The 27,562-nt window shown below is 39.5% G+C and overlaps 2 protein-coding genes across 3 annotated transcripts in view; one reads left to right on the top strand and one right to left on the bottom strand.

The window, feature by feature from the left end:
* Positions 1–15,427, bottom strand: part of cerk (ceramide kinase) — a 55,128-nt gene extending 39,701 nt beyond the window's left edge. Inside the window, exon 1 of the mRNA XM_061714590.1 lies at positions 15,153–15,427. Within this exon, the coding sequence (XP_061570574.1) occupies positions 15,153–15,291 (139 nt within the window). The 5' untranslated portion in view covers positions 15,292–15,427. The remainder of the gene's footprint in view (positions 1–15,152) is intronic.
* Positions 15,428–18,732: 3,305 nt separating this feature from the next.
* The window catches only part of tbc1d22a (TBC1 domain family, member 22a), a 147,718-nt gene continuing 138,888 nt past the window's right edge, over positions 18,733–27,562 (top strand). For both annotated transcript variants that reach the window (XM_061714509.1, XM_061714510.1), the window contains exons 1-3: positions 18,733–18,928; positions 19,458–19,514; positions 27,181–27,364. In XM_061714509.1, coding sequence (XP_061570493.1) covers positions 18,867–18,928; positions 19,458–19,514; positions 27,181–27,364 — 303 coding nt within the window. In that variant the 5' untranslated portion in view covers positions 18,733–18,866. The remainder of the gene's footprint in view (positions 18,929–19,457; positions 19,515–27,180; positions 27,365–27,562) is intronic.

Genomic DNA, 27,562 nt, shown 5'->3' with positions numbered 1-27,562 from the left:
AACCTGTCAAAAATGCCCAGCAAGCATAGACAGATAAATCAAAGCAGATTAGCTTTGGTGAAAAGCTGCATTTTGATAGCGACAACAACATGAAATCGAGATTTTAACAGTTGAAGGTTTGAGATAACGCATCACAAAATTCTGCATTTGCTGTTTAAACTTCTGGCACTACCAAGCTGTGCTGGAGAACTGGGTGGATATTGTCGAAATAAGTTTATTTGCATCAAATTTAAAATTATGAAAAATGCACCACGCCTTCTAGACTATTAAGCAAATGGTGTCCGGAGTGTTTCTCTGGAAAACTTGTTCAAAGTTAGTCCAAACAACAATATCCAGTGTGTTGGTTAAGGAGCAGGAAATAATAGCCGATGTTCCCGCTTTCTAACACTGCTCCAATAACCCTGCCACACACACACTCAGAGAGGCATAAACACATAATCCCCTCACCACACACACACACACACACACACACACACACACACAAAACTGAGACCCACACACAAACTCCCTACTTTTTAGCTCAGTGCAGTCCCTAAGCTTCACGTTAAGCCGTCTGCCATACAAGGCAGATCCTCTCTGTACTGCGCTGACATACTTTTCTTTGTGCTTGAAAAGAATCTTGGCACTGGCGGTGAGCCAGTGAGTGCCGCTGATTCACACCACAGGCCTCAGTGCGTCGCAGTGAGCCCAAGCGGTCCGCTATCTGCAAAAAGTCAGCTTTACAGGAACTGAAGGAAAAGGTTATATTTTGGAAGGCCTCGAACTTGTTCGGCCTATGGAGGAGCATTTGAATGCTTGTTTTGGTGCTGAAAAAGCAGCGCGGACGCTTGAGAACTCAGATAAGGCCGACTGGTATCATTAAGGATAACATGAGGTCTAGCTTGCATTTCCGCAATTATTTCAGAGTAATTACACAGCTCTACATCCTGGGCAACACTTATTGCTTCCCTAGTTTGACTTTAGGGCTGCAGCTAACAACTATGAATCCCACTATGCTGCTTATGTAAGTCATTTCCACAGTCATCCCTTTTAATAATTGTGCTGCCTTTGGTCCTTTTTAAAACGTTAAGCATGCTATTGTTTATTCGCTGCTAAAGAAGTCTAATTTGGACCCTGCATCTTTAATTAACTACAATCCAATCTCCAAACAGTCTTTTTCTTCAAAGCTTCTAGATTCTAGAAAGTCTTCTGTGCACAGTTTATATATATACAGTATATATATATAAAATGTATATAATAAACAGGATTTTTAAGTTTCAATCATCCATTCATCTGCTAAACAGATTTTTACAGCGATGTTGGAAACAATGTTTACAGTGACAATAAAAGGATTCTATTCTATTCAGAGTACTTCACAGCACAGAGGCACCACTTGTCCCAGTGACTAATAACCTACTGCAGGATGAAGACATAGAAGATTTGAATTCATTTAGATTGAAGTTCTGCCTTCAATATGGTAGTTTAAAATCTTGAGTTGGACTATAGAGTTCAGATCCGTGTTTACAATATTCATATCTCTTTAATAGAAAGTTTGACAGTACTCAGTACATCTTTATGTTCCAAACCAGCTCCAGCAGCCCAGAGTTATCACATCAAGGCCCACACCTTTGGCTACTGCCCAAAATGTATTACACCTGACCCATATAGCCCCCACTGCAGGTGGTAAGCCTACATGAAGGAAAATGTATGTGGCTTGTTCAGGCTGAGCCCAGCAGGATTCCATTGGGCAAAGATCACCAAACACTTGCGACGAGCCCTTCCCCAGGTCCGGGTATTCCTTGTCCAGGTGAGGGATCCTAAGCTCTTGCCTTTTCAGTATCTATACGAGTCAATCAGATTGCCCTTGCTCTGGCCTATCTCCCATGCCCAGGTTGGCTTGGGAGATTGGGGCAACTGCCACAGACAACATTGCTCCTGAGATCACTGGGGCATGCCTACCCCTCCGTCATGATTCAAGAATGGTAATTGGTACCTTGGGGTCATGTTCGCGAGTTGGGAAAGAATGGACTGGAAATCAACTGACAGATCGGTGCAGCCTCTGCAGGAATGCAGATTCTGCATTTTGTTCAGCCTATTGTTACGAAGCGAGACCTGAGCGAAAAGGCAAGATACCGTGTTGCTACCCTGACCAATAGTCTGAGTAGTAAACAAAACAAGGGGTTTGAAAATACATGCATCTGAAATGAATCATCTCTACAGGATGTTTAGAAGAGTGAAAGAAGCCAAAAGAGGTGGTTAAAATCTGTTTAAGATGCCTCTTAGAAGCCTCTGTGGTGAGATGTTTAGGGCCTGTCCAGCTGGAAGAAGGCAAACATGGAGACACTGGTGAGAATTACTCCAATTGTGGATAAGGGTATTTCATAAAATAAATGAGATCATGGCTAATGCTGAGCATCCTCTTCACAATACAGTAATTCACCAGCAGAATGTCTTTAGTCAGAGGCTTTTTCTTTTAAAACTGCTACAACACAGACCACCACAGAAGATCCTTCCTGCCCACAACAATACGCCTCTACAATAAACCTCTGAAGAGACTTAAATCATTAAATAATCACAACCACAACAATGAATTTCCTTCAGGGATTAATAAAGCATGTTTGAATTGAATTTTTAAATGTAATTGCCCAGGGAATGCCTTGTTATCCCAGAAGAGCTGGAGGAAGTAGCATTTGAGTGGAAGGTCTGAGCTTCTCTGCTTAGGGCTGCTCCCCCGATGACCCAAACCCCTTATAAGTGGAGGTTAATGGATGGGTGGAGAGTAATTAAGCTCAGCTTGGTGGTGGTGTACCCTCTGTTGTTATCGATTTAGATGCTGCCTCTTTGCTGGCTTATTCAAGACCATAGTGTACATTGCCATCGCTAGGAAAATGACAAAAAAAATGGAAAAAACCCAAAAGCCTCCCAAATATGTGTGATCTGCAAAATTCTTTCACTCCTGTTGCTTCTAAACTTGGCAAGTCATCTTGTTTTTAATATCTTAAATGGAGACTTCTAAAATGTTGTATGGTTTAATGTATTCACACTACCATAAATTACTGTACGCAGTTTTAGTCAGGGCTCCCTTTATCATCTCATTTGGTTCCAAATGCTTCATCAAGACTAATTATCAAGACTAAAAAGCACACGCTCATCCCCCCATGCTTGCCTCCCTGCACTGACAACCTGTTAGATTTTCTTAAAAGGCCTTTAAAATCTTATTGCTCGCCTTCAAAGCCTTAAACAGCTTTAAAAAGATCTAAAGACTTACTGACTGATCCCTTTCATAGTGCCCACAGGTAGTGCCTCGCTAACAATTCCCAAGTCACAGTTTACGACAAAATGAGACTAAATCTTTTTCATACAAACCCTCTAACTCTCACCTCATGAACAGAGGCCCACTGTTCCTCAAATCACTTCCTCAAACCTTTCTCTGCAGCACTGCTTTATATATTTATGAGGCATTTAAAAATGGTCGCAGTCTTCTGAACATCCATCTAACTAAACTCATTATCATTTCCTGTAAAACACTCTGTAAGGCTGTTAGGGAAAGTGTTACACTAATTGTATTAATAGTATCACTATTTTGACAAGCTGTGCACAGAGATCACCAGGGATATGCATATAAAATAAAATATATTTGATCTCATATGAGTCAAAATCCCTTTTTGTCACCTCTTAAATGGAGAGTGCAAACATCAATCCTAAGATAGGAGATTCAAAGTTCCTCAATTAAACAAATGAGCCTGAGGAAGGCTTTTATAAATTACTAAAGGTAATGTCAAATGAAATTGTGTGTGTGTACAGTTAACTGTTTGGTTACTGTAATTGCTTTTATGAGCTAACTGGGGTAAATGTTAATGATGTTTGGAGATTATTGCACATGGTGAATTGAGTGTATTGAAACACTGCTTTTCTACTTTGATGACTCAAAAAAGCTTTTACTCTACAAGCCTAACCACACTCAACCTTCAAACACATTCATACAGACTTTTTAAAGAGTCTAAGCAGTTTTTTTTGCATTGCATAGAATCACACAACAATGAACGCATCAGAGGAAAAGTGTGGATCAGCATCTCTCCCAAGGACGCGCTGACATATGAAAGAGGTGTTGACATTTTTGACGAAACAGACGACAGGTTCTGCAAGATTAATTTCAGTGCTAACGCTTCAACGCTAACGGTAATGGTCCTGCGTCTGCTTTACATTTGTGTTTCTTGCAGCTTTGCAAACAAACCCATCGCCTAGTTGCAGTGTGTTATCAAAGCACAGTCTAGCACGCTGTGTGCAGTTCTCTCACTGTATGCTCGTGCTGTCTTTTAGTTTTTTTCTGGCAACATTATAAAAATGAAATAAAAAAGGGCTAAAAATAATAATATAAATTGCCCCGTGCATCTATTTCTATTATGTTTTCTTTGCTCTATATATTACTGTTTATTCTTCTAGTGATGCAACCGGTTGTTATTGTCATTTTTACATTTCAAACTAAATGGAATTCAATTAATGTTCTACCTAAGTGCTGCATCTTCTCAGGGAGTAACAAGCTCTCAGTCCTTAGGAGAATTGCTGGCAAGCCCATTTGTATTGGTTAGTAAATGTAAGGATATAGTAGCATTCATGGTAGCATGTGCATTCATAGTATATTTACTACTGTACCAGAACTGCTGCTTGAAGTAGGTTCGTATCTTTAGCCTTTTTGTACGTATTGTTTTCTGCAGTCACATCAAACACTACCTTTGGCCTGAGTAGTCTCTGCCATATTTAAAAAAAACAAATAAATGGAGCCGATATTATTCCCCTGTGATCCATCACATGAAGTAGATCATGTTTAAGACACGTTAAAATGAATGTGTCATAAACAGCAACATTAGACTCAGGATCTACAGACTGACTTTTATTTGTCTAAGGCCTGCTAACTGGCCATTAAATGTTCCAATCTGTGGTGTGATCGCTTAACGTGGGTCAATTCAGCACATTTTACAATAAAACTGGGCCTGCTGTCTGAGGCTGAACTGCAAACAGAGGACATGGATAGATTTGCCAATAAAATCTCCAGTGAAGTGTTTTCTGTCAGGTTGGTGTATGTACGTGTGACCTCTCGAGCTAGACTCTTGTACAGTAAAACATGACTCACGGTTTATTGTTGGTCTTTATGTTTGCATGAAAGCACAAAGCTGTAGGATCAATCTCAAAACAGGCAGACCCTGCAGAAGAGGAAGCTCCACTCTACAGCCAAGTCACATCAAGTTTATTTCATATAGTACATTTTTGACAACCTCTGTTGACGAAAGTGCTTTACAGGCTGATAAATCAAAAATAAGTCCCCAAATCTACAATAAAGTATGCAAATATATCTAATAAAGCCAAAAACTAGCAGCAATGAAAAGAGGTATAAAAACTTGGCTTAAAAAGGATGTCTTGTAGCGGATCTTTGCAGCATTTTTCACCAAAACATCTCACAAACATGTTATCAACACTGCAGGAAACTGTGTCACGTTCTATATAAAGGCCCATTAAACAGCCTGGGTAGCTCTTTCCTATTTTCTGAGATTTGTTTGACTTCGTTCAAACTGTGTCCATGTGTCTTTTTGTATCTCCACTTATCTGTGAAACCTTGAATCTTATCCATAGTGTTTTTAAAACATCTTTTTTTAAATATTCATTGGCATTTCTCCATCTGTGTAAACTCCTTTGAATTAAATAGTACAAATTTTACTTCATTATAGGGAGTTTAATTTAATTTAGATCAAATCTTTTGAAGCAGAAATGGAGTCCAGACTTTGGCTTCATGTATGCTACATGTAGGTTGATCCAGCTGAATGTTTACAACACAGGAATGTGTAAAAGGATGAGGATACAAATACTGTATCTGCTTTTAGTTCGGTCTTCTTCCCATGAGAGGCTTAAATTAGCTGCCTTGGGAATTAGGTCAAGCTCAACGAGACAATCTCATGAAACGAGTACAAGCGGACACGTTTACAATGGCTTACTAACACCGCTGTGATCTGGAGCTCTGGAGCTCACGTTCAGGGAAAGGCTTTGTTTTGCTTTGCCCTGAGTGTGAATATAATCTCCGGCTCTGGCAAATTCAGAGCCTTTCCCAAAACATCCGAGCCCTCCGGGCTCAGGGAGCCACTGGTTTCCACCGACACCATGTGAGATGGATTAACATCTGCACTGTAATGAGCTCTGTAACGTAAGAGGAGGATCAGCTCGCGGAGTTTTGCTTCCAGTACAAATGTAGGAAGCTGTGGTGTATCAGCAGCTGTGTACCAAGAGACCCGGTGGGTCATTCCCAAGCGCCTTGGGTCCACGGATCCTTGAGCAAGACGCTGAACCCCACTGAACCCCCAGCCCTGTTGGGCCAATGGATGTAGGGGTGTATAAATGGGTGAATTGTGCTGTAAAAGGGCTTAGAGGTGGCCACAACACTGGAAAAGCCCTGTTTGAATGCAATCTATTCACATCGGTTTCTCACTGTTCACAGGCTCTTATCCATTTGTACAGAAAGTGATGCCTGATGCCTGACCCTACCTACTGTAACTAAGTGGGATCTTTCTTTCTTTTATTACTCTTTTATACCAATCCAGGAACAAATCATTAAATATAAAGGCCACTCAAGTGACCTTTCTTCTGCTTTGAAGACTATAAAGTCAGCATTCATTCATCTGAGAGTATAAAGATCTTTATATTAACATAATGGAGCGTAAGAGGTCAGTTAGATTCATCTGTTTTGGTAGAAATACTATCTGTCCTGTAATTCGAGAGCTATGAAGAAGAGCTTTGACACACAAGTTCAGTAAAAGTCGACCAGAAATGAACTCGTTGGTGGACAAAAGGTTCATATCTGAATACGTCACGATGCAGATTTATTACCAAACCATAAAGCGCACCAACACTTCAGCCAGTAAAGTATTATTTTCTCGAAACTTCACTTATCAGACGCAAGTACAAAGGAAATAGATTTCAGTGTCTTCACTCACCCACCTTATATTAAGAAACCAATCAAGAATTTGAGGCCATTAAAGAAATGCACAAATGCTGCAGTTGTGCCTCCTTAGATATCTGGAAAGGCATTATTAAGGCCGAGGCATTTAGTGGGACTTTAGAGAGACATATATTAGCATAAAGATGGTGTCTTATATCAGGAGGTCAGTGGTTATTTTAGGAGGATAATCCCAGACCTCATTCTGTGTGACTAATAACAGTGATCTTGAGCAAGAGTGGCCACCGTTTTAACATCGACCGTATAAAAAGGACTGGACAAAGCAGCCTGTGATGTCTCCCACTGTGGTCCTGAGGGCTGCTTTCATCTCTTCGTCTCCCTGCACAGTGCTGTATTGTAAGGGACGGACACTGCAGAACCCACGTAATCCAACAATGGGCAAATGGGTGTTACAAGCAGGTCTGGAAGCTTTTTAGATTACTTACTACTGTTAAATCTCATCAAATCATCTGTTCAAACATTTTCATTTCTGATGTCGGTTCCAAACAACATCTAAAACGATTGCAGTAAAAGCTGATCTGAGGACTAGTGAAGTTCCACTGGGATCTGCAGGTTTACCAGCCGGTAGCAACCGGTAGCCAAATGTGGCCGAGCCATATCAGCTACCTGTTGGCTTCTGGTCCGGTCGGTCAACTTGTAAGAGCCTGAAATGACCTGATGCAAAGGTTGCTCAACTGGAAGACCCAGCTCCTTCAAGAGGTAGCAGGCGAGCTAAAGGTGGAAAATGCTGGTCAGCTCTGGCTCGCTCAAGCAGGAGTGAGAACTGCTGCTTCAGGCTGTTTCGCTAAGCTTCACCTTCAAACCCTTGCAGGCCAACCCAAAACAGGTCGCAGTGATCTCTTATTACAGTCAACTGCACAACAACCCATCGTATTTTTTTTAAAGGAGACTGACTAGTCTCTGTTAGGTATTTATTCACAGTTCAGAAATCAACTTCACTGAAGCTGCTACGAAGCTAAAATGAGAGGAGCTGATTCACAGCTAGGGTCTCCAACTCCCTGAAAAATAAATAAGGGACACCTCATCTGCAGGGCCGGCCAACCCAATTGCCTTCACCCTTCCTGGCGTGGTGAATATTTTTAGCTTTTGTGAGTGAAACGACTTTTTAACTATTTGACTCGAACCTGAATTGAACTACATGCATGTTTCTGAATGCCATGAACACATGGAAAACAAATAATTATCCAGCAATACACTTTAATAGAAAATAACAAAATTAACTGAATAAAATAAGTATCTTTCTTACACGGAAACCTGTCCTGCTTAACTTAAAACTGTATACATTAATATAAAACAATAGATAGAAAGCAGAACATCCATCCTGTAATACTGCACATATTTAGTGCAATAACAGAAATTTGCAGGCTGCGAATCACAGCTTGTAAATCCAAAGACGACATTGCTAATTATGCACACATTTGTGGCTCTATATAATGTTAGCAGATGTGGTACATATAAATTCACACCTGTGTAGTTGTCAAGGACGTAAAAGCTAGTTATAGGGATCCAACGCCTTTTTTGAACCAGCTTGTAAGTATGTTTATTTCTGTTGCAAAGTTGGCGAATTTAATATGCCGGTCGATGGATATTGACTCTAGGAACCACTAGCTCCTAGTGAGTCAAGCAAGGAACTGCAACTTTCTTCATTTCCTGGCTTGCCCCTGACTAGCAAGCCACATGTTGCCTTTGGGCTTTTTTCCAATAAAGATTCATCAAATCTCAGACAGAAACATTCATGCCACGTATGCCACACCTTCTCAATATTAAACACTGGCCGGTGAGCTGCATTACGCACCGAAATGAAAACCCTGAGGACATCCTTTTTTGCAAGTCAAAGTTTCTACTGTCAGTGTTTGGAAATTACATTCCCATAGCAACACATCATTACAGCATGTGGTGAACTACTGCGGTAACCACAACAGCGCACACAGAGCTGGACCTGGAACTCCAACAACTCAGTCAGCTGATGTCACACAGAAGTGAAACCTGAATATTTGGGGGTTTTGGATGTTGCAGAGACAAAGCAGAACCTTTCTGATGAATCGTGGGGTCCATTTGTCACTACCGTTTGACATTTCCTAATAAAAATGCAGTTAGGTAATAAAACAATGGGCAGATTAATCAAAAATGATTTTAAAAAATGGAGACGGCTACACAGCAGCTCCCTTTTGGACTCTCAACCTCTCTCAAAAGGTCAGCTCTGAGAAGACTTCTTGCTGTGGGTGAAAGGTAGAAATTTCGTGTTTAAATCCACCAAAGTTGAACAAACCACACCGTTTGTGTCCGTACAAGCACACAAGTTCAAAGTAATTTAATCCTGCTCATTTTGCTTTCCCTGAAACAGGGCGGCATCCCATCGGACAAGATTCCACCGCTGATGCGGCGCTTACACAGCGCTTCACATCAGTGTAAGATCTGCATTCCTCATCACACCCTCGGGGCTTGAACTGACCCAACGGCGGACACTCTGTCATCAGCTCAAAGGCCAAACAAAGTGACGTGCAAGACAGATTTACGTCAGCTGCGACCGCTTCGATCTTAATGTGTCATGTCTCATGAAGTCCTCTGCTGGCTCCGGACACTTTGTGTTTATGTTTGTGCGAACATTATCTCTGAGAACACAGCGCCCAGCTCCTTCTGACAGCAACAAGCTGTCATCCTCATATTCTGCTTTTGTTCTCTGCACACCTCCCTGTACGCAGTGGATCCGTTTGTAATTCCTTTACTGTTACTGCGGTTTTGGCTCTGACATGCTGTTGCGAGACAAGCTGCCGAAAGCTTAAGGAAAAGCTTGGGTTTGTTACTTTTTCTCACAGTGTTTTTTTAGTGTCAATCTCGTTCTGTTTTAAAGTACTGAACATTATGCTTATTAAATGACATTTAACGTGAGTGCAATGCATGAGAGAAGATTTAACTGAGGGTGAGAGACTGATAAAACGTTGTTGCTTTTAAAAAGCCTGTCTCTGCTGTGTATTAAAATTGCAGGATTACATTTCAAACCACAAAACATACCAGCATGCAGGTGTAATTAACTTGAGGGGTCCTGTTCTTATTACCCAAGACCCAGGTAAATAATCGCAATCAATGCACCAAAAGGTCCCGTAATGCAGTCAGTGATGCAGCATAAAACCTGCAGAGTTTACCCAATCTCCAGCTGTCGTTTCCTGGCAGTGTTCATTTCTCCGTAGCTCTTTCCCTCCCTTTGCAGCTGTCTCTCAGCACACAGACAGGCCTGTGCATTGAGCACCGGCTTTAGATTACAAAGCACAGATCTGCCTGGGTACACATGGCAGTGAGCTGTCAAACAAGACATGTGGATTTCTCCCAGGCACAATGGTGTTTGTTGAGCCAATACTTAGGCAAACAGATGGGGAAAAGAGAACAACCAAGGTGGAAGGTATAGCAGGAGGGCGGCGGGGAACAGCCACAAAACCGCTATATTCACGTTGCCAAGAGTTCCAGTGTGTATAGTTGTCCATTTAAATCCTACTGTAGTACTGGTTTACTTTTCTATGTAAACTTACAGTGACAGTGTTGTGCAGCCTGCTCAGATCTCTGGGCCGGTAATAAAGCAGCTGACTACTGAGCATTCATCTAAATTAAGTGGAGTGCAATGACTTTTTTATTTTCAATTTACAGGTATAGACACACATTAAAACATAGGCCTATGTGCTTTTCAGTTTCACATATGTTACTATGAGTATCAACTTCACCCCCCCCCCATCGAGTGTGTAGGCTACTAGTAAAAAAAAGGAAACGTAGCTAACTAGCATAGCTTCATGTAGTGAAAAGTGAGGCATTTGATTTCCATTTCTCTCTTGTGCAGGTTGAAACTGCAACTTAACTAACATTCATCAAGTAAAACTACATTAAAATACTATAGCATCCGCTATACAGAGCTAGCAGCTTGGTTTAGCGTGCTAAAATGCTAAAACTCTTCTAGAGTGAGCTAATATGCTTAAAAATGCATGCAAACGATGTAAACCATTAAAACGTAAAAAGTAACATTAACATGTTACTGTTGACATAGATAATAGTAAACTATTAGCCCGGCTGTGCCTTGGTACTGGTTTTAGACATTTTGTAGACCAGTTCTCACAAAATGATTTGGCTTTGTATGTTTTAAACTTTCCAAATGTAGGTTTTAATACAAGCATGAAGTAAAGTCAGTAATGATGATGTCTTGAGGCTGATTTTACACTGACTGCCAGCCAAACAACGCACTGATTTTAAAATTTTAGGACCGATGTTTAGAGATTTTAATGGCCAATTGCCACAAAGTGTATATGTGACCTTTGAACCCTTTATTCCCCAGCTCGCACACTTTGGTCCTCAGGTCAGAACTTTTTATCAGTCTCAAGAATTCGTTATGAAACTAGAGGAGATCATGTATTTGACTTCCTTTGTACCTTCATAAGTGTTGTTTTCTGAAAAAAAAAAAAAAAAACTGTTAAAGACACTTTTATTCTAGGTGGCTTTTAGTTTCACTCCATTTTTTTTCTTTTTTAAATAAAAAAATAATATAAATATTAAGCTTTTAGTTGACTGGGCAACTTGACTTTTTTATTTTAACTGACCACTTTGTGATTTTTTTCTGCAAATAAAAGCACCATAGAAATGATTGATTGGCTGATATCCTATTTCTTCCTATTTTTAAGTATTTTTTTTACTATTTACTCTCCCTGATTTATATTGCTGATGCTTGTCAAGTATAAGGGAAAGTGATATAAGCGCTAAGAGCATCTGAGGACACACTGCTCACTCAACGTAATGATTCAAAGCTCTTGAAAGCACATTTATTCTAGTTTGTTTGTTTCTCCATGCTGCTTGGGCATCAGACAAGGTGCTTTGGGTATTACACGTATACAGGATCAATCTCAGTAACTGGCTTTTGTTTGCTTACTTTAGTCTTCACAGCAAACCGCTGTCATTCCTGGCTAGAATTCCCTGCATATTCCTGTTGACACGTCTAAACGACTGATGCTCTTGTCTGGCCAAGTCGGCCTAAGATATCAAGCGGGTGACATCCACTTAAGGTGCACAAACCAAAATACGGAGGCAAGACTGATGCATGTCATCCCTTGCAGTGTTTTGACACGTGCGTGTCAGTTAGATGCAACTATAGCTATTGCCAGATATAAAAATAATAACAATTAAAATTATGTCTGTCAAAGTGAAGTCAGGCTGCATGATATTCTCATATGATTATTTTTTTCTATTTTTTGTTGCTGTAGCAACGGCCTGGATTTTTCTGGCTATGGAATAGCCACGCTTTTCCATATTTCTCTGACATCTAATCAATGTTAAGACATTTACAGAAGCTACATAATTATAACGTTCATATGCTTTAATCTAAACAAGAATGAGGACATAATAGGAGCTTAAAGTGGACGTATTGTTTGTCTAGTGATTGTGAATCATCACGTGAAGAGAAGACGTGCGAGTCCACAGCTTTAAAGCTGAGGTAAACACAGACACACAAAGAGAAAGTGGAATGTTTGTGAAGTTAACATGGAAAACATGAAGTGCAGAGACAAAAGGACATCTTGCTACGGAGAGTACCCAAGCGTCAGAGGCTTTCCTGTTGCGAGCAGTTAGAGTAAATAAACTTGACTACTCGTGTTAATCAAAATCTGCTTAAAGACCAGAACAAAGAGATTTGTATTATTAGCCATTAAACCTTAAGTTCAGTTCTCAGTGATTGATGTGACAATATTTCTCTCTGTTTTTTTTGTTTTTCTTTTAAACAGTGATAAAACTGTCTACATCGTTTTATTGGCAAAGCGTCCTTATCTGCGTCCTAACTCCTCCGTAAACTGACCCACTCTTGTCACAGTGATCACTGGGGGGGATTTGATGAAGCCACACTGAAGACTTAATGGAATATAGGGAAGTCTCTGTGGCAGGTTATTATCGGGCACTTGATACCACTTTGGGGAAGGTCAATGGGCAGCTTTAAACTGAAGTGTGGCGTGCCAGCTGTAATCACTCTCCCAGATATGGCAGCGTAATTGCACGCCAGGGAACCCATCTAGGTGAACAAACATTAGTCTCGAGGGGCTATAAGAACATCTGGATTAAATAAGAGTTGGTAAATGCAAACTATGGAAGTATTTGGATGGATATTTTACACCCACAATAAAAATTAAGAGACCATTAAACCAGTGGATACTGGGATTTTAGCTCCGTCTCACTTCAAACTGGTACACAGTACTGGCTCAACTTTTATAGCTTCACGCTTCGAGTTAACCGAGCTCCCCATTTCTCTCCAAATCCTCCAAAGTGTTGTCTACTTAAAAATAAAGGGTTTAAAATATCTTTGTGAGGCAATCCATGAGAGCTTTTGCAATTCTCACCTCATAGGGTCCCCCATTACCCGGACAAACTATAACCACTAAAGAGGGTATAAGACAACCAACCTGGGTACAGAATTGTTAATGACACCTTTGATCAACAGGTTTTTACTGTAAAACATAACAACAGTGACTGACAGCATTTTGGACATCTTGTTGATCCTAGTCTGGTTGGGTTGTGAAAGTTGTCCAGGAAGTGAGTCCAATAGTTTCTGGAAACAACTTTTCTTCAGGTATATTTCACCAGGACTGTAAGAGCTACACTATGCTTCTTAAAAACAGTCAAATATTCATTTAAAATTAAACTCAAACTGATATTTTGACATAAAGAGAAAAACCTTCTGAGCGTTCCTGTATGTTTTTTCTTGTGATCAAATGTTTTTATTTATCATTCATGTTTTTCTTATTATCAACGGTGGCATCCACAATGATGTTAAACAAACATTAACACATATTCTCACCCCCTTCCAAACCCACCCCTTGGACCTAAGCATTCAATGACAACAATTGATAATAAAGAAAAACATAATAATATCAAAAACTGGACAAGGATAGCTGCAACAAGGTAGTCTATAACAATTTTAAATACATCTTTCAAGTTTGGCCTTAATTTTATCTGCTGCCATATACCAAAATAAAATATTTTGATGTTTTGAATTATGGATTGGGGCTGTAGATATTTCCAGATAGATAATGTCAAGAAAAGTCAGATACCAATGGGAGATGTTAAGCGTGTGTGGTGGTTTCCATCTTACTGCTATTATCTTTTTTTGCTGCTGTTAGGCCAGCAAGCAAAATTCGTTTTTGACATATACATTACACAAATGTAGGCATATTTTGTATTGCTTCGTAAAGCTGGCTTTATGTAATATATACTATTTTTCTCCTTTTCTATTATCAAATGAGCACAGGAAGAAACAAGACTGTCATAACTGGGTTCAGAAATGGATCAAAGTAACACTGTGATTGTTGATAAATTATTTAAAATAAGTGATTGAGGGTTTATTTGAATATTCTGTACTGTTATCGAGGATAATGCAGTTGCAACCTGTTGCCAGAAATATGCAACAGGTTGGCATTCCCAGACCATATGCATGAGGGTTCCTGTGTATAGTTTTAGGTGCAATACCGCAATTGACCACCAGGAAATGAAATATAAGCAAAACTCACTTTGCAGCCTAAAAAAAAGACCTTGTGACATTGCATTGTACTAATCAGATATAAATGATGTCTATGTAAAATTCTGATAATATAGATGTTTAGAGGTAAGGTTTAAAACTAGCACAATGTACTATTGGCTGTTGTCAGAATAAAGTGGATAAAGTTTATGGAAGTGGAAGAAATCATTACTCAACTTTGTTTGAGTCATCTTTTAAAACTTTAGTTCAATATTATGCTTTTTTGTGTTATTTTGGGATTCCTTCCTTCCGTTTGGGCAGAAAAACACAACTCAAGCATCTTTTTGTTTCTGAAAGAGCTCACTTGTGGATCTTTTCAAAGTGTTTACTGAAGAAGGAATCCCATTTCCCATTGTAATAATGGGTTAATTAATAACCTCCTACCTGAGGAGCATATTAAACAACAGTCATCCCTGCGTGATGCTTATAGGAAGGACAGGCTTGTAATTACACGCGCCTGGAAACGTCTCCTGCTCTTGAGTTAAAACACAGACTCCTCCGCAGGAAAACATGACCTGTCCTAACCCGCAACATGTGTCTGTTCCTGATAACAACAAGTGCGTTGACGAGACAGCTGCTAGACGCTTGTTTGTTTTCTCTCTCCTTTTTGTTTGCAGTGCTCTTGTGTGTTTGACTTACCTGCTTCAGAAATGCCAGAGCCTCGTTTTCTCTTCGCCTGAGTTTCTTCCCACGAAAAAACATTACGATTGATTCCAACTTCTACCTCTCTGTGCTTCAGAAAAAGCGTCGACGTTAGTAAACTAGGTTGATTCTCCATGTCGCCGCTCAGAGATGTCACTGGTTTTGCTCTTCAAATCCTGTCATTCAAACTTTGGTAGGGAGTAATGAACTCATGAGGAGAGCGAGCCTCGCTCGCCCCGGTGTTTTCTCTTCGGGAGGTTTGGCCGGTGCAGTCAGCTGGAAGGGGATTATCACCAAGATCGCTTAGGAGGAAGATGACTGACTCGGTTTTGTTTTTAAACTGAACTATTCCCTTCTACAGTCTCTTAGCAGCAACGTCAGTGGAAGTACCTGTATATGACATTTGATCAAATATATTGCTAGCTTTTGTAATCAAAGACTGTCTTTCTATTTAAAGATTAATACAATGTTTGTTTACCCGTGAATTCTATTAATTTACAGGTTTAGCTGTTAATTTAAAATTAACTATAAAAGTAATTGTGATAAAGGTAATGACTTGAATAAAACTAGTGAGTCTGTTAATTGTCCGGTTTCTGGATGTGTATGTGAGGGTTAAATGTAGGTTTAGTGATGCCAATCATATGTAGTTTATTCACAACGCATTCATTAACAAAGTTAACTAGTAAAGTACTGGAAATTAAATAAAAACAAAATTTCAACTGAAATAAGTTTAGATAAGAGAGATACAATCTAAATATTTTGTTATAATACAAAACCACAGACATGTTATTCAAGCTTTGCCACCTTAAAAGAAGGCATAACTTTTACAGTCAACGCAAATCTAAACAGAGTGGGAGCTCATGGCCTTTTATTTTGCATGTCTCTATCCAGCGGAACAGACACAGAATCATAGATGTTGAACCCCCCACTGGCCCCCACTCCCGAATATTCTGTTTATTCTCATCAGGTTGAGGGTAGAAATAGCATATATTGGCTATTTTTGAAATAGTTAGTTCAAAATGATGTAAACACCAATACACCAACGGCTATTCTAGCACTTCTAGTAATAATAATGATAATCAATATACAATAAAGATATATTGATAATCATTATCATCATCATATTCTTGGCCTACCTCATTATAACAACTCCATGAGATTTTTTTCATTTCTTTTGTATTCTTTCCTTTTCTTTTCAATTTTCAGGCACATATTGTTAGGATGTGATGACATCTCGTACCATATACAGAACTTTGGGAATTCTGCTCCCACAACTACGAGCTGTATGACAATAGGCATGTATAAGGACATTTATGGAAGGCATAGAGACGCTTCCTCTTTAGGCAAGGCAAGGCAAGACAAGTTTATTTGTAAGACACAATTCAACACAAGGTAATTCAAAGTGCTTTACATCAACATTAAAAGCAGCAAGACACAATTAAAGTAGACAAATACATAACAAATAAATGAAATAAAATTATAAGAAAAAAAGGTAAAAATAATAAAAAGCACAAGTAAGGGCAGTAGAGTCCAGCAGGTAAGTATTTAATTTAAGAGTACGCTCCAGTAAACAGTAATGTTTTTAGGCCTGATTTGAAGGAGCTGACAGTTGGAGCAGACCTCAGGTCTACAGGAAGTTTGTTCCACCGGTGAGGAGCAGAATAACTGAACGCTGCCTCACCTTGCTTGGTTCTGGTTCTGGAACCACAACAAACCAGATCCAGATGAACCTCAGGGGTCTGGGAGCTTCATAGGAACTAACAGATCAAGTATGTATTTTGGTCCAAGATCATTCAGTGCTTTGTAGACCAAGAGTAAGATTTTAAACTCTATCCTCTGACTCACTGGAAACCAGTGTAGAGATTTCATGACCGGTATTCTGCCAATCTTTGCTACCTGCCGAGAAATGCTACTTTGTGGTTCTGCGCATGCGCACAGTCAATTTTCAAAGTTTGCATCATTTCTTGCACAATGTAAAATGGATAATATGGGATGTTGAGTATTTGATCCTTCAAAATACACTTACCCATGACATGAATGCATTACACTTTTTGAACATTATACGATAAAGAGAAAAAAAAAACAATTCTATGGCTTTATTTGATATTCATTCAGTCATTCGCCTTTATTTAACCAGGCAGGTCATTAATAACACATTCTTATTTACAATGACGGCCTGGCAAGAGACAAGGACCATTTGGGGGGGAAAGGAAGTGGTTTAGGGAGTAAAACACAGTAAAAGTATAGCTCTACAAAGGTAGAAAACCATTAGGTAGCATTTTTTGGGAAAGCAGCAAAAATTGGCAGAACACCAGTGTAATATGGTCCAGTTTCCTGGTGTTTGTAAGGACAAGGACTTTAGATGACATAGTTCAACTACAGCAGATGTGTCAAAAGTATTCACATTCATTACTCAGGTAGAAGTATAGATACTAGAGTTTAAAAATACTCCTGTAGAAATTGAAGTATCAACTCAAGTTTTTTACTCAAGTAAAAGTATAAAAGTACTGGTTTCAAAACTACTTAAAGTATAAAAGTAAAAGTAATGTAAGGGGGAAAAAAGCCATTAAGGACAAAAGCCATTGAAAATGAATGCATCTTAGTATAATGCAAATATATTAAAGAACCATACTGTATATGTGTACTATTGAGCATTAACATGTGTTTCAGAGAGCAGGAGATATGATGACTAGTTGCCTATAAGTATTGTAATGGTGCAAAAAGTCAAACTTCAGAGGCATGTTATCATTTATCCTAACCTTTATTGGAATATACATCCAAGTTTAGTTGCAGGAATCTGAGGGCAACGGATGTAAGAACAAAACTGAACAAAACATCTGTGCCACAACCACAACCAAATTCACTCTATCCGGATGGAGCAATTTAACTGGATAGTTTTTATTTAAAGGCCGAAATGAAATAGAGTAACAAGGCTGTTTTTAAAATGTAAGGAGTAAAAAGTACAGATAATTGTGTTAAAATGTAAGGAGTAAAAGTAAAAAGTCGTCTGAAAAATAATTACTCCAGTGAAGTATAGATAACCAAAATTTCTACTTAAGTAAGGTAACGAAGTATTTGTACTTCGTTACTTGACACCTCTGATTTCATGACAGGTGTAATATGGTCCAGTTTCCTGGTGTTTGTAAGGACAAGGACTTTAGATGACATGGTTCAACTACAGGTTGATTTACATTTATGAAAAGTCTAAAATAAGCCTGTTTTCACTTGAAAAGTAAAAATGACATTTTAATATAAGTTGGTGAATAGATGCTTGAAGTTAGTTTTAATCGATCATGTATATAAATTTTGTTAATGCTAATTTCTTATCAAATGAAACCTTACTAACTAAAACACAAAACAGCACTATAGTGGTAAACTGCCAGCGAGGCACTTTCCCCCTGCTGTGGTCCTGATGCTGGTGGTCTCCGGTGATTGACAGCCTCTTGTTTCTGTCAACAGAGCAGAATACAGCGGGGCGTGACGTCACCAGCCCACCGGGCCGATCTCACTTGTGATTGGTTCCCGGGGAGGAAGCGTCTCCTCAGCCAATCACAGCCGCGCTTACTCGCCGCCCAGGCAGTATCAACATGGCAGCGCTCTGAGTTTCTGTGGAGGGGGTCTGGTGTAAATAAAGACGAATTAAACACCCCACACAGCGCGACAGCGTCAGGGCGTTTGAGATAGGGGTGCGTCGGACCGTTGGGGGGGAAAATGTCGAGTGACGGCAACAGAAAACAGTTCTGGAAACGAAACGCAGAGAAGGTTCCCGGCAGGTGAGTGACGTGTTCCCTGTTGCTGCTAGCTCGGTGTTAGCTCCCTTCAGCTCACGCTGCTCAGCCTCAACCTCTACCTCTGCTGCTGTTGGTACTCCCTTATATTACTGCACAAACTCTGCAATGATCGACCCTCGTAACGGACCAGGGACTGTGCTACACTTGGCTGCTGTTAGCAGCGCTGCTAACTGCGGCTAAAGGCTGATTTATGGTTCTGCGTTATACCGACGCAAAGGCTACGGCGTACGGTGTGCGTCGCCGCGTACCTTACGCCGTTGATTCAACGCAGAACCATAAATCAGCCTTAACAGTTAAACAATCCTCTCAGTCCATCAGAGTTTGAACTGATGCCACAACAACCTGATATAACCACAATGTCTACACTCATTTCACTAATCAATACCCCCTCCTGTCACCACGGGTCATCCCTGCAGTTTGAGCCGGTGTTGTTTTGAATCAGGAGAGGTTAACGTGGCTAAGCCACAGATGGATCCATTCATTTCTGTTCTCTCTCTCTCTTCATCCTCAGCATCCAGCACGTGTACGGAGCGCAGCATCCGCCCTTCGACCCGCTGCTTCATGCCAAGTAAGTCCCCTTCCCTTCCCGGCTGGAGGGAGATGGGCCGTGACACCTGTTGGAGTAGTCTGGTTCAGTTGTCAAACTTTGGCTTTTCTTTTGTGGATGTTGATCAACTTGTATTTGCAGCATTGCTGAAGCTTGTTAGTGCCCCCTCAGTTTTTCACTCAAAATACTTACACCGGTGTAGAATTATCAGTCATCCAGGTCAGTGTAACTCAGACAGGATTGAAAGAAGACAAATTCTTTTGCTTTTGTTGTTGAAGATGTTTCACCGCCTATCCCGGAAGAACTTATGAAATCTTTAGGATGGATGGAAGTAGAAATGTAAATCTACTGTGTTTCAAGCTTTTGAGAATCAAAATACTTGTTGACATTTAAATGTCACATGTTTTGTGTGAATCGTGACTGAAAACAGATCCCTTTTTTGTAGAAGAGCCTTACTTATTATTGATCAAATGCCATCAAAAATAAACTTATTTTTGAAAACTGCCACTGTAATTCCAAAGTATGTAAAATGGAAATATAATAAAATGCAGTGACTTTGATATCTCATTCATTCATTTAAATTACATCAATTGGACAAAATATATCAGATGCTGAAAATAGACACTTTTTACCATTTAATAAAAAATAAATAAAGTTAAAAAACAAAACGCCCTTTGTGTTTGATATCACCTAGATGTCTCTATAAAGGTTGGGTCATAGGCCAAACAATGCTGGTACAGAAAGAAAAGGCTGATGGTACATCGAGCTAGTGTTTAGGTATAATGGCAACAGGTTGGAGACATAAGGACAGACTTTTAGAGAGCAGTTTCTCAGATGTTAAAATGGGCAGAGGTTCGCCAATCTGACCAAAACTGTCTACAAATTGTGAAACAAATCCAGAATAATATAACTCAACATAGAGTTAGACTTTGAATAAATCATCATCTACAAAACATATCAATACATTTGGGGAATCTGGAGAAACCTCTCTGCGCATCGGACAAGGCCAAAAACTGTCTTTCCAGCAACTAATCTCCTAAATTTTCAGACAAATAGACTGATGTTGAAAGATTTTTTCTTGTTTCAGATACTGATTCCTTAACTTGGGTTTCAGCTCATACTAAATCCTAATCCAACACCTGTACATTTCCTTTTGTATAGAATCCTTGCTCTCTTGTTTTGAGACATTTTTGACTCTATTGGATCCCGTATTTTAACTTTGATGAATACGTCCCTCGGATCACATGTTGTTCCAGCTGTTTTTAAACATGCTGTTTCCAGCCTCATTTAAAAATAGAAAAACCATTCAGTTCCCTCCATTTGTTGGCCCATTTCTTAACTCTCGCCTTTATTTAAAGTCTCAGAGAGTTGTTTTTAACTGATTACAAACTTTTTAAAAGAAATCTGATATTCATGACAAATTTTAGTCTGGGTTTAAGTCTCATCACTGTGGTTTAAGTCTTTAATGATCTTTTAGCCGCTGATCCAGGAAACTCTGCTGTGTTGGTGCTTTTAGATGTGACTGCTGCTTTTGATGCTGTCAATAATTACCTTTTCTTTCATGTCTGGAGCAGTGTGTGGCCCATGATAAGCTGCGTAGATGAAGCTGGTTGGACTTGAACTTACTGGATCTAAATGAAAAAAAGAGAAATTGTTGTATTTGGTTGTTCAGATCAGGTGGGAGACTTGGATGTGATTTTAAACTTGACAGACGGTTGTTAAAACTCGTGACTGTCAGCCAAAGTGAAGCTATTTGTAGCTTATGACAGTTTTGAAAGAGTAGTACACGCTTTTTAACCACATTTATGGATTTGATAGATTTTGAGATTTTATTGACCATTTTTAAGGTTTTAAATGGGCTGGCACCGTCATATTTTGTGTGAATTTCTTTGTCCTTGCCCGCCCCCCCCCCCCCCCCCCGTCAGAACGCTGAGATCATCTAATCAGATGGTTCCTGCAGTTTCTGGATGTATATTCAGAAACAAAGGTGACCAGGCCTCTGGGCTAGCTGGCTCTACTTTCTGGTACAACTTACCATTACAAATAACAGCTTAAATTGTTGCTACATTTAAATCGCTGCTGAAATCCCATTTATCCTCGCTGGTGTTGGACTGGGGTTGAGCTTTACACATCTATCATTATATATTATCTTTAGTTGTGGTTTTTCCTCTGTTTGCTAGATGTTTATTGTTTTATTTTTACATGCAATCTATGTTGGTCAACAGTGGTTGTTTTTAATGTGCTAAATACATAAATCTGACCGTAAAACTCAAAATCTTGTCTTGCATGACATGTATTCGGTCACAGTCGGTACTGTTTTCTGGAGAGCAGATATATTTCCAACTTCCAACCGTGTTCACAGTAAAATCCAACACATTCTACAATTTACAGGAGCTGGTCATCCAGAACCATTCATACTATTTGACCCATTATTCCCGTGGCTTTTTCATTCTTTTTGTGACATTTCTCTAATGTCTGGACCACAAACTTTGCTGCTGTGGTTCCTCTGTTTTCCTCTTTGACTTAAACTTCTCGTTCCCATTCTACTCATGGCTTCTTACATACTTTATAAGGTTGCTGTTGTTACATTTAGCAACATTTGCACCTCCTCTGGGAAACAGAGCCTTGCATAATGAGCATTCCAGTGTAAAAATAATGCCGTATTGCCAAGATAAAGTTAATGCTTGATTTGTGGGCTGCTGGGTGGCACGGTGGTTAAAGCAAGCAGCCCATGTATCGAGGCTACAGTCCTCCTGCAGCGGTCGCAAGTTCGAGTTCCGGCCTGCGCCGCTTTGCTTCGCTTCATGTTGTCCCCATTTTATCTCTATACCACCTTCCTGTCTACACTTTAAATAAAAGGCCACTAGAGCCAGAACACCTTAAAAATTTTTTTTTTTCCACCAGCTGACTCAAAACAGGAAGTTGAAAGGCAGTGCTGTTTAACCTTCTGCTCTGGCTCTTAGAGTAATGCAGAATATTTTGGTTTTTGTTTGTGAAACTTACGCAGCATTGGAAGGTACGGACATTTTTTTGCTGCCATCAAATTCAATATTTTCTCATGATGGTATAGTTCCTCACTCTCAACTTTTAATCTATTTTGTATCTCTTATTGTAAATAAAATTAGTTTTTTTTGTTTACAATTTTCAAATCATTCCATTCTGGCTTTATTTATATTTTACACTGTCACTTTTAGTTTTTTGCATTGCAGTTCAAAACACTTTTGTCTGCATCACCCATTGGTATATAAGTGGTTGGTCTTCCTGCTTCCTCTTCCCAACTGACTTCATCATAATATCCATTAGAGCATGTTTCTATTTTCCCCCCAAAGCTAATTATGTAACTAAACGTACCTGAATAGCTGTACTATTTATAGCTGCATATTCGTCAAGAATGTGGAAGGGTTTGTTTGTCCTTTTGACATCAGATAAATGCACGGACTGTGACGTCATCGGCTGGGATGTGACCGTAACGCTGGCGCGTTGGAATGTGTAAAACGTCACGGTTATGGAAAATAAGTCTGGTTTGTTTGGTCAACAGTAGGGATGTTAATAATTAATCGATTTTCGATTAATTGCCGTTATGAAATTACCCGATTAAAATTAACGATTACAATTAATCTTTTTTTTTTTTTTTAATTTTTTTTTTTTTTTTTTTTTTTTTTTTTTATCCCGGTTTTGTCCCCATTTTATCACCCAGTGCTCCTACCTAACAGTCCTGTGCATTGCCATCCTCTACCAACCCTGGGAGGGCCCTGCACTGAGCTCAGGTCTCCTCCTTAACCTGAGGAGTGAGCAGGCCGCATCTTTTCACCAGACAGGGTGGGGTTTCTCCGGCCGGACGTAGCGCGTGGAAGGATCACGTTATTCCGGCCGGATCCTCCCCACCCCATCTGGCGCCCCGGTTGGCCAGAGGGGGCATGTATAGCCCAGGACTGTGTGCATGTTTTTGTGAGGGTAGCTCCCATTAGCTACCCAGGGGAACACGGGGAGAACATACAAAGTCCACACAGAAAGAGAACTAACAGAACTAACACGCACTTCAGCGCCCACAGCGTCCCCGGTGGGAATCGAACCCAGGACCTTCTTGGCTCTGCGTTGTTGTAACGCGGAACCATAAATCAGCCTTCACCCGGTACATACATAGGTTTCTCTAAACATCTGTCCCCGCTACAGTTTTAACTAAAAGAAAATGTGCTCCAATACAGCAGGTCTCATCATTTTATTTTGAACACTGCCAAAACTCTAACTTAAAATGTAACTAGAACTTAAAATTTGCTTGACACAAATGACACTATTATGGCTGCTGCTACTACTAATAGCCTTGAAGTGCACTTTATATTATATTCCTTGTGGTACAAAAATGTCTTTTTGTTACTTTTGTATCAAATAAATATTTGATTAAGGAATACATTAAAATGTCCTTTGTATTTTATATAAGCAAAAAAAATTATGTTTGTATCTTAGATGGGGGAAAAACGCCGCTTATCAACTAATCGTTGATCGATCGATAAGGTTATCAACTATCAATTAATGAAATAATCGATAATTTGCATCCCTAGTCAACAGCTTTACTCCCGTTGTTGTGTTGTGTTGGAAGAAGTTGATCAGAAGGTCTGATTTAAAGATGGTTATCAGTGGCACACAGTTAAAGAAAAAAACCCTTTTGTCTTCTTTCTTTTTCTTTTCATTACATTTCAAAAGCTCAAGATCACATCCCGTGCAAACAGAACCTGCTCGAGGGCCAAATAAGAAAGTCGGAAGGATAATGTTTTTTTTAAAAATACATTGTTTTCATACCTTTTAGACTTTTGTATTTGGGCTATAAATGTTTCAAAAGGAGGGAACAAATTAAGACTGAATTCTTTATTGATTAAAAACCTGAATGAATGAGTGCTGGACCTAATATATAGGGGAAAACAAGGTAAAATGTTATCTGTATGGTCTCCTTTAGATTCACACACCCGTGAACAAATACTATTAGAGGAAAAAAAAACATCCTATTCCTCAGTAATGATCCTCTATCCCTTTTTTAACTAGATTTCCACAGAGGGTTAGATTTAATTTGCTTTTCTTATTAGTCAGGGTGTCAGTTCAGATGTGGCTGCAACTTATGAAGGAATCAAGTTCATGTCAACATGTTTGTGTGGTTCATCATGTTAATCCGTGTCGTTGTTGGAAATCAGACCACTTTCTTTTGTTTTTCTTTTTTCCTCTACCCTCAATCTCCATCCCCTCCACCCACCTGCCTTTCCCTTATTGCATGATAAAACAGGAAAAGGTAAGTTTTTGTTTGTTTGTTTTGTCACCTTTTCTTGTTTTAAGTGAATAAAACTCTGTTCTGCTTTTACATTTCAAATGTCTGATTCAGTGTTGAAAAGCTGCTCTTTAAGTGTTTCAGTTGGCATGATTGAAAAGATGAAGAAGTAAAATGTGAAATGAATCCATCCCTGAATGTTTATTCGACAAATATAAAACTGTAATTGTTTCATATGTTATAACTCGGGCACTTTCTACTCAGCTGATCTGAGAAACTATGTCATGACTTTTAAAACACAACAAGAGCTATTGTTCCTCTTGTGTAGATTGTCACTTGATGGCAGCGTTTGTCCAGAGGTGTTAAAAACCAAGTCGGATCTCAGAGAAAACCATTCACCTGCTGGGCATAAAGGCAAATAAATCCAGAGTTACAGTAAAGTTTCTGCAGGAAAGCTCCACCAACACAGGAGGCTGCTCGGTTTCCTTCATCACACCGCACTGAAGCATGAACGGGTCTACAGGGAAGAGTCATCGGGGGTAAACCTCATTCCGCGAGTTCAGATTGAACTCGCAGAATGAGGTTTGAAGGAGAAAGCACTGTGTGAACTTTTCAGCGTGTGTTGGAAACATTCAGGCTCTTGCGGCAGCTTAGATCCCGGTGTTTGAGGCACGACGTCCCGCGCTCGGGAAGAAGAAGGGATTCCACTGCATGTCGGCAGATTGCTGATGCAGATGTGTCACAGTCACTGAGGGAAGTGAAACAGAAAAGGATGACGTATTACCACAGGAAGCTGATCTGAATGCTCTCCTCCACATGCACAATGAGCTCTGGGAAACAACAGGGAAACTTCCTGAAACCAGTAGAGTTGTTGTGATACTGATGCCAGTACCAGAAATACTCAACGATCTTGCTGAAAACAAGGGTATCCATAAGTATTTTTGTCGGTACACCATCTTTAAATCTCTACATTTTCTTTGTTGCTTTTAGTGCCAGCACAATTAATTGTGCAATGCTTCCTTATAAATGACTCCAGTTTGGGGTCACTAGGTGAGTTGTTAGATGGACCTAGCGACCTCGCATTAGCATTGTGTTGACAGTTATTGTACAGGCTAATTATCCTAGTTTGGACATTCCCACCAGGAAAGCTGCAACACTCATTATCTTGCAAGACTATGGTCTCCAGAGGTGGCGAGAATCTTGCTAAAACAATAACAAGCCAGCTTATTCAGCATCTGAGGAGCCATCGCATAAAAAAAGCAAATCAAAGGGAAAGAAGGACGAAATGCAGAAATTAGAGGAATTCTCTAAAGAAAGGAAGAAACCAGGGCAGTGATGGAGAAACCTGCAGAACTCATGGTCCGACATGACATTTCATGTCTTCTCCAGGAAGCCAGCCAACTTTATGACAGACATTTAGACCAACAACGTGTACAAAAATCTAAATGTAAAGACCTTCTCATTTTACGTATCGAGGCTGAACTTTAAATTGAATCCCTGGATTTCTTTATTTAATCTACATTCTTTATTTGCTGTTAATTAAGAAAATAACGGTTTAATTTGTTATTCTTAAAAAAGAAAAATGAAAGTGACATTGGTATTGGTATTGGATCAGTACTCGGTAAATAACCAAAGCCCAGGTATCAGAATGGGGGAAAAAAAATGGTATGGGAACATTTGTAGATGCAGAGAACAGACCTGGAGTTACCTGCAAAGAAGAGCAGATCCAGGTTCTGTTGAAGGGACGGGTAGTGACCAGAACTTTCATTCGTATCGCCTATAAATGTTTATATCTCCAGTCCTCTGATTTTAAGTCAGTGGAAAAAAGTGAGGGTATTTGTATTTTAGAATGCCTCAATTTTAAAGCCACGCTATGAAGCATTCCTACTTCTGCCCAGATGGGGGCAGCATATCCCAGGAAAGAACGCGTCCTCACTCATTAAAGGGCTGCAGCAGTGTGCTTTATATTGTGTCAGAACATTTATTTTGTGTGTATATTTACTTAGTCATTTCATTGATTTAAGAAATATATATATATATATATATATATATATATATATATATATATATATAGACACAACGTAATACTGGTTGCGGCTAATTTTTGTTTAAAAAAAATAATTAAAGCCAGGTGTGTTTGACGTTTTGCATAAACTAAAAGTAAAATTTTTTCTTTGAAGTATTATTGCATAAAAATGTTATAAATTGCAGAATATGAAGTTGTCATTTAATGAACTGTGAAATCCTGCAGTTTCTTTTCCCTTCTCTGATCAGTGTTTCATGTGTTCACCGCTCACCTTTTCCCCCCTAGTTGTAAATGTGTTTTGTATTCTTTACTCTCGATATCCTGTCCCTTTTTCCCTGCCTAATTTTCCTTCTTTGCCCCCTCACGAAACGTTTCTTTTAACATCACAATGTTTCTCTGTCCTGCAGTTTAATAAAAGCAGGCAACAAGCCTCCTCCGACCACTCCAGGCAAGCCCAAGAAAGCAACTACCTTCCAGGAGTTCGAGAGCATCACAAGTGACGCCTGGGATGTCGGGGACGACGACGACGAGCTGCTGGCCATGGCCGCACAGAACCTCAACATCGAAGTCGTCATGGAGACGGCAAATAAGGTAAAGAGATGTAGTGGCTTCCCTTCAGATAGTTCAGCTTATATATATATATATATATATATATATATATATATATATATATATATATGTGTGTGTATGTTATTTTATTATTGTCTGTGAATGTTTATGGATGGATCACACTTAATTTTTATGACCAAAAGTGCTCTTTTAATTGCAAGGCCAGCATTTGTCACCTCT

Source organism: Cololabis saira, chromosome 23 (assembly GCF_033807715.1).
Source record: "Cololabis saira isolate AMF1-May2022 chromosome 23, fColSai1.1, whole genome shotgun sequence".
Taxonomy (NCBI): Eukaryota; Metazoa; Chordata; class Actinopteri; order Beloniformes; family Belonidae; genus Cololabis; species Cololabis saira.
The sequence above is the reverse complement of the archived record's forward strand: the minus strand, read 5'-3'. Positions and strand labels throughout refer to the sequence as shown.